Source organism: Trachymyrmex cornetzi, unplaced genomic scaffold (assembly GCF_001594075.2).
Source record: "Trachymyrmex cornetzi isolate Tcor2-1 unplaced genomic scaffold, Tcor1.1 scaffold90, whole genome shotgun sequence".
NCBI lineage: Eukaryota > Metazoa > Arthropoda > Insecta > Hymenoptera > Formicidae > Trachymyrmex > Trachymyrmex cornetzi.
The window spans coordinates 878,764-887,281 of NW_017300245.1; the positions used below are offsets into that span (position 1 = coordinate 878,764).

Here is an 8,518-nt window from a genome sequence, read left to right on the forward strand (position 1 = left end):
GGAGCCGATCTGGTCAGAGCCGCAATCGACACCGAGCTACGCCCGCTAAGGTTCTAGTGATCCAAGTTTTATAGAATCTTATATTCTTATATACATATTTTAATTAAAATTAACTGATACTTGATGAATAATTTTTTGTTTTTTTACCGTGTCTTTAGACAATTGGAATTAAATAATGCCCCTGTGATCTTAATTAAAGTCTAAGTAAATCTTAATTAAAGTTAAAATGCTATAAATATTCTGACAAATATCAACATTATATTAATCTCTTTGTTCTTATAGAATTTAATGAAAATTATCCAATCCCATCTCTCTCTTTCAATTAAAATCAACTTTAGGTGAATTTTTGGCTACCGAGTTGTTCCATTTCTTGAAGCCCTGAAATTTTTAACATTCCATTTTGCTTGCAGCTACAGGTACCATGGTCGGGTTCCGGTTTGGAGGATATAAAGCTAGCGATCCAACAGCTTACGATGCGCTCGCACAAGTCTTCGTCCACATACTCCTCGCTGAGCGGCTCGGAAAGCTCAGAGCCCGCAGTGAGAAGACTGATGCGACACTCCAGCTTGGAGACGATCAACACTAACGTGACTAGCGCCGATGAGTTCGTCTGGGTAGATTCTCATAATCGTCTGGTTGAATTGCAGCAGCTACCGTGGACTCACCATGATGTGCTACGTGTACTTCAAAACGGTCGAACAAGAGAGCACATGGAGCAAGTCTCGATGGAGACGATTCCACGGCTTTCCTATCTCCTACAACGTGCGCTAGTCAGGATCGGCCGCGAGACTCAGAGATTGGCAAAGCCCATAGGTCTCTGTAGCAAGCACGAAGTGTACAGTGCCTTTAAGATCGTACTCTGTCCGGCTCTTGCGGATTCTTGTACCAAGGTAGGATTATCTGCAGTTATATGATATCAAATAATAATATCCTGTGTTGCTAATATCCTGATAACTAGAGCAATATATTCTAATAATAACTGATGATAATCCAATCACGATGAGCGCACTTAACACTAAACATAGTCATTTGATACCTGCCTTGTTTAAAGGCTTGCCTTCGAGCTGCCGCGATGTTCGCTGTATCTGGCGATCAGCTGAAACAATCGAAGGCATCCCGTTCGGGGCTGCAATTGCCAGTCGGACGTTTCTTACGTTGGATGTCCGATGTGAGACTCGGGCGGATGATTCACGAGTATGCCGCGATATATCTGACAGCCGGAATCGAGAATCTCCTGGAAGAGATACTGCTACAATGCGTGCCGACGGAACCGCATACGACCCTCACGGCGACAATGCTGGAGCACGCTATAGCGAACAGCGGCGACTTATGGGGCTTGTTACAACCGTACGCGCATCTCAACGCCGGTCGAACTGCATCGGGTCCGTAATTTTATTTTTTTTAAGATAAAGATCATTAAATATCGGCTCATTCTCAATTATATATTGATAAATTTATCCGATTCCAATCATTTTTTTTAAATTTAATTTTTATTTTATCCGTTTATTAATTATTTTTAAATTACAGAATAATGGTAATTTGGTAGAAGACTGAAAGGATGTATACGACTAAGAACTTTTATTTGCGTTTAAAGATACTTAATATGAATATCATTTATACTTTTATACAATACGGCACAGATATGTTATCTTTATTAATTTACGCTAATTTCACATCGAATCGAAATATCTTTTATTATTTTAGGCGCTCTCGCTATGCCTCGTTGGGCAAGTGTAAGTTCTTTGAACTCGTCGTCGTCATCGCGTAGCGGGCGGGACGTAGCTCAGTCAGCTTTGGAACCGTCGTTGCTTACGACGTGCGTGGGATCAATGTCAGAATTAATAGATTTAATTTCAAAGGTAGCACAAGCAGGACGCTGCCCTATACCATTGACAACGAGAGCCTTATATGCTCTATTTTATTACATGAGATGCTCGCAGGTATGGAATTTGAATAAAAGTAGCGTATTAGTTTTTCAATAAATCATTAATATTGTTGTATAATATTACAAAACGCATTATTTTTTAAGTAATTTTAAATCATACTTGGTGTCATTGATCCAAATATTTAAGTTGGAACATGGCGAACGCGGATCTGGAATACAGGAATTAGCATACGAACGAGCTTACGTTGTACTGCCACCGTTAGTAGAATGGCTACGGGTAGCTGCAGCGCACGCCGAGCACAGACACGGTTTAGTCATGGATCAAGATGACATTAATCAAGCTGCCCGACTATTGTTGCCTGGTGTAGATTGTCCTGTTCGACCGATAAGGTCAGTCAGTCTGTAAACTTTTATTAAAACAAAATTATTTCAACATGTCATTTCAGAAGATTCGAATATTTAAATTTATTTTATGATAATCTTTATACCTTAAGATTTCTAACACTTTATAGTACAACTTGTTAAAATTTGTTATATTATGTATGCAGCTCCGAGGAGATCGCAGTATGTTCAAAGCGCATCGACGATGCCGAATACGTTCGGTTGCTGACGCTGGACATGGCTTTCAAGATGTTGACCAGTGGACGCACGGATCTCATAGGCCAGGCAATGTCGCTGTTGCCTTCAACAAAAATTAACACGGTGAATGACGCCGGATTCACGGCTCTGATGCTGGCATGTATCAATGGTGATGAATCAGCTGTAATGGCTCTACTAGACGCCGGGGCTGACTTGAACATCGAAAGTCCACCACCCACGACAAGCTCGTCGTCGAATACTCCTTCCAAGATTCCACAAACATCCGGTGTATCAAATGTTAGAAGCCCGAATAATCAGTCGGCAATGATAACATCCAATAAAACTCCGAACGCGAATGTAGCGTCTAATAGTCCCAACAATCCTGGTGGAGCTATTTCCAGTGGCATGTGTTACACGCAGACTGCCTTTAACGCAGAGACGCAACACTGGACCGCTTTGACTTACACGGCTCTGTTGGGTCATTGTAATATCGCCAGAATATTGTTGGAGAGAGGTGCTGCGGTGGAAGGCGGCGCGAAACTCAGCGAGGACAAGTGCACAGTCACGCCTTTGCAAGCGGCCACAGCGTCGGGAAATAATGAGATGGTAGCTCTACTCTTGGCACACGGGGCGCAGCCGTTTCTGTCCACTTTGATCAAGGATTCATTCTCCTACTCAGGTTCCGTGCAACGTGGCTGTTACAGGTAAGTCAGTTTTAGCACTTTATTATTTAATTATTATCGCAATCAGATTTTATTAAAGTGAGTTACGATTTATTGAAGGAATCACTATAAAATTTAATGTATATAATATTAAAATATTATTAATATTTAAAAAAAAAATTAGATCGGAATGTACTCAGATTAATTAAAAATGTAATTTTTAATTTTATATTTGATAAATAGCGCAATCTCAGTAGCTACAGCACATGGTCAGAGAAGTTGTCTTCATCAACTACTATCACATCCACTCAACTTCTCGGCCAAGCGAGGAGAAAAAGAGATATTATCTTTGGAAGAGATATTAGCGGAAGGTAACGCCGGTAATAATTCTCAACAGCAGACTGCAGAAGGAAGAGGAGCTCGCAGAGAAGGCAAGGAACCAGTATTTAATAAGATACAAACGAAGGCGTTACAGGAAGCTATGTATCATAGCGCGGAAAGTAATCACTTAGGTGAGAAAATAATAGAATTTTTAAGCATATCGATTATACTTACAATAAAATATTCAGATTTTTGTTTTATATTAGTTATATAATGACATATAATTTGTTACGATTAACAGATATTACCATGGAGCTTCGTGGGTTAAAAGTAGGTTGGACATTACATTGCTGGATGCACAGTCTTGCGACAGCTCATGAAATGCGATTGGACTCGGTTATAGATCAATTACTTCAAGACTTTCTTCAAGTCTGTCCGGATGATTATTCCACGCAGTTCGTGCAGGAATGTTTACCACTTTTATTCAATATTTTTAGATATAGTAAGGTAAAAAATTACACATTATTTATAAATACTACCAGTTTTGAGAGAGAGAGAGAGAGAGAGAGAGAGAGAGAGAGAGAGAGAGAGAGTGTGCTTATAAAATATATTATTGTAAATAAAATAATGCAATTTATTAAAGAAAATTGCACCAATGCTATTTTTTATATAAAATATGCGGTTTGTACTATTTTTACAGAAGGAAGGCACGACACTTTTGCTCGCTGATATATTTTGCACATGTTTTGGGTGGGAGCCGATCAAGCCAATTAGAGATACTACACTTTCGAGTGGATCAAGAATTGATCCAAAGTTTGTGAATAATCCAGAATTAAGCGATGTGCAATTTAGAGTCGAAGGTCGTGTTTTTTATGGTCATAAAATTGTACTGGTTACATCTTCCCCAAGATTTAGAAATATGTTAAGCTCCAAACTATGTGAAGGCAATCCTCCTATCGTGCAAATTAATGACATAAGATACCACATATTCCAGGTTTGCACTTATTATTATTATTATTATTTATACATAGATTTCATATGACGAACGTATTATTTATTAGTTGTTCAATATGTGATAATATCTTATTAATTAATAGTTCGTTAAAAGTATGTTCAAAATAATTACATTGCAATTGATTAAAGATAGTTAATAAGAGTTAATTGTTTTTAAAAAATATTTCGATTTTCAGATGGTCATGGAATTTCTTTATCACGGCGGTTGCGCCACTCTGGAAGTTAATCAAAGTGATGTTCTGGAATTAATGGCAGCAGCTAATTTTTTTCAACTCGATGGCTTGCTCAGATATTGTGAAGCACAGTGTTCCACGATGGTGGATCTTGACAATATTGTTTCTATGTATATTCACGCAAAGGTATATTTCTATATACAACAAGTAAGAATTTAAAACCTATAACGATTAATGCATCTTTAATGCATAAATATTTTAATGTGAATTATATGTATGTATATATATATATATATGTGTGTATGTGTGTATATATATAAGAATGGTCATCATTTTAACAATTTTTGAAATTTAATCGGGACCCTAAAGTGGTTCAATATTTCGAAAAAAATAACACCATATTTTTTCAAATTTTTTGAACAATTTTAACTCGTGCCACCGGGGTACGAATAGATGAAAAAACTTTATGAACAAAACTCGACCGATGCTCTAATTCTTAACTAATTTTAAAGTTTTTTTTAATTTGCTCCAAATTGAATAAGCTATAAGAAGCTCATTCTGCGTAAATTTTGATTACGGTCCAAAGTAAAAATTGCCGATTCAATGAAGTGAACAGAAAAAATCAAAATTACACGATAACGAATATTGAATTGGCAATTTTTAATTTGGACCGTAATCAAAATTTACGTAGAATGGGCTTATAGTGCATTCAATTTCGAGCAAATTAAAAAACAACTTTAATGTCTTAACGTATTGACTCTCTTGAGGGCCTTTTTTCCCTTCTATGTATTTTGAATATTGAGTCTTGTACATTATACTTATTTTTATTAAATATATACTCGTACGTACATATGATAAAATAATAGTTACAGGAACTGTACCGAACACAAATTTCCTTATGTAAGATCTACGCATCAGACATTTACGTACATAATAGCAATTTACAATTTCATGAAAATATGTGTTTAATTACAATTCTAATCGTAATATTATTTCTGTTTTTCAAATTATTATGAAATTGTTAAAACAAAACAAACATAAAATCAACTTCTCACACGTTTGGAGAGATATATAAAAATACTTTTTTTCATACCCCTTTGATAACAATCCAAGTGATTATTTAACACAATGAGTGTGTATGTCCATGCCATCTAAGGATAAATGTGTCCCACAAATTGAGCATTTCGCCGAATGGTTTTTTATGATGTAATTTTCCAATATTAGTTTTGCAAGTATCATATTTCTTGCTTTTACATAAAAATGTTTATCGTCTGAGTGATACATCGTTACATGGTTTAATAAAGGGGATAAATTGCTAAAATTACATGTAATTTCTGCGTTACGTTCAAATGTACGATATTTTCCAGTTATAGACAAACTTGTCCTTCAGACCAAATAATAAAATTTTCTTTTATATTTTCACAAGCACAAGCGTAGCATGGTGAACAGCGCGCGAGTTTACCATGCCAGGGGAACTCGGATTCGATCCTCGGCGGATCCGTGAAATTTTCACGCGCTCGTAGTTCTTCTTCGGCGATCTGTCAAATCACCAAGAGTATCTATTGCCAAGAAAACCTATCAAAACTGCTGTGTAGGTTCCCTATATGCTGTTTACAACTTACATACACACCACGGGCATACGTACGAGAGGTAGGCCCGGTCCCGACTTTGGGATGTTGCACCATCGGAATGAAAATGAATGAATATTTTCACGTTCTGGGTGTTCAGTTAAGTCTGATATTGAATACTTTTCATTTACGTTCCCCAGTCGAAGAACTCGTGTGTCGTTAATGCTTTGTAAGCTTCCGCTAAATTCTGTTATTTAAAAGTAAAAAATTCTATGGGATGCTTAAGTATTTTGTTATGTCATAATAAAATAATTAAGTATTCCGATGGCGCAACATCCCAGTCGGGATCAGGCCTATCTTTCGTACGTATGCCCGTGGTGCGCACGCAAAATTGTACACAAACATATGGAACCTACAATTTGACGCCGATTCCGAACGGCAGTTTTGAGAGGTTTTCTTGGCAATAAATACTCTTGATGGTTTGCCAGACCGCCAGAGAGGAACTCATGAGAACGTGAAAATTTCTTGGATCTGCCGGGGATCGAATCCTTAGGATCGAGTTTCTTGGCATGATAGACTCATATGCTGTCCATCATACTACGCTCGTGCTCATGAAAATATAAAAGAAAATTTTATTATTTGGTCTGAAGGACTGTCTATAACTAAAAAATGTCATACATTGTAATGTAACACAGAAATTACATGTAATTTTAGCAATATGTCCACTTTATTAAACCATGTAACAATGTATCACTCAGACGATAAACATTTTTATGCAAAAGCAAGAAATATAACACTTGCAAAACTAATATTGGAAAATTATATCGTAAAAACCACTCGGCGGAATGCTCAATTTGTAGGACATATTTATCCTTGAATGGCATGGACAGATGGACACACACTATTAAAGTACTCGTTGCGTTAAATAATCACTTGGACAGTCATCAAAGGTATGAAAAAAAATATTTTATTATATTTTTCCAAATGCGTAAGAAGTTAATTTTATGTTTGTTTTGTTTTAACACACAACAATTTCATAACAATTTGAAAAACAGAAATAGTAGGTACGATTAGAGTTGTAATTAAACATATATTTTCATGAAATTGTAAATTGCTATTATATATATAAATGCCTGATACGTAGATCTTATATATAAGAGAACTTGCATTCGGTACAGTTCCTGTAACTATTATTTATATCATATGTACGTACGAGTATATATTTAATGACATTTTACCGCGTTATAACAATTGAGACGTAATTTTGTAATAATATTTTTACGAATTGGATAAGAATTTGTAATGCTTTATTTTAAACACCTGGTATATGCATGTACACATATATATATACATATATATAGTGTGTGTGTGTGTGTGTGCACGTGTAATACACATTGAATTATTTAAGTATTCAAAGATCCAGCTTCTCGATCGTTATAGGCTTTAAATTCTTACTTATATATTTTTATAATGTTTTCATACAAATATTGCACGCTTTAAATTATCATTTAATAATTTATTAAATGTTTAAATTTACAGGTATATAATGCGGCACAGCTCTTAGAATATTGTCAAGGATTTTTGTTACAAAATATGGTGGCTCTTTTGACTTATGACGATTCGGTCAAACGTTTGTTATTTGCGAAAAAGTTACCGAATCACGATGTTCTTGCAGGCCTATTGCTCACATTGCAATCACGAATAAAAGCCAGACGATCTCAACAACAAAATAAAATAAAAGCTTAGATATATGCTCTTGCATAAATGTAACAAGATATGAAAATATATAAGAGCATTGTAAAATTAATAAGCACTACATATAATTCCTATTTCAAAAGATACTGAGAATTAATTTTACATGTGTATGGAGATTGTTACTAACACAAAATTGGAAATTATTCTATTTTAAAAAAACATATATAAGTCTCATTGCAATCATTTTTTAAATAAAATTTTGAATTAAGAGAACGTATTTATATTTATATATATGTATGTACATTGTATATTAAATTAAAATTTTTACAGCACATATGTGCCTTTTTATATGTGTGTTTTTATAAGTTATGAAAGTAGTTTCTTTTACGAGAATAGCCTTTCACAAAATATTGCCTTGTAAATAAGATTGTATAAGAAAATTTTATACAGATATTAATTTTTCGCATATGTAGAAATCGATTTCTATTATTAAATATAAACTTTCTGACAACAGGTGTTTCGACCATTCATATATGTATGTATAATATATATTTTTTATCACAGAGATAAGTTTTCCATGTTAAAAGTTATGTAATGTATAACAAAAGATCCATTGTTGGT

General features: G+C 35.0%; 1 protein-coding gene across 1 annotated transcript in view; it reads left to right on the forward strand.

Annotated features, from left to right (window-relative positions):
* The window catches only part of LOC108769450 (ankyrin repeat and BTB/POZ domain-containing protein BTBD11), a 12,148-nt gene extending 4,071 nt beyond the window's left edge, over window positions 1-8,077 (forward strand). The window contains 11 exon segments of the mRNA XM_018520463.1: window positions 1-50; window positions 411-890; window positions 1,052-1,382; window positions 1,705-1,940; window positions 2,073-2,275; window positions 2,434-3,168; window positions 3,370-3,638; window positions 3,749-3,954; window positions 4,148-4,441; window positions 4,638-4,820; window positions 7,742-8,077. The exon segment at window positions 1-50 is cut by the window's left edge and continues 11 nt beyond it. Of these exon segments, the coding sequence (XP_018375965.1) occupies window positions 1-50; window positions 411-890; window positions 1,052-1,382; window positions 1,705-1,940; window positions 2,073-2,275; window positions 2,434-3,168; window positions 3,370-3,638; window positions 3,749-3,954; window positions 4,148-4,441; window positions 4,638-4,820; window positions 7,742-7,948 (3,194 nt within the window). The 3' untranslated portion in view covers window positions 7,949-8,077.
* Window positions 8,078-8,518: the final 441 nt, after the last annotated feature.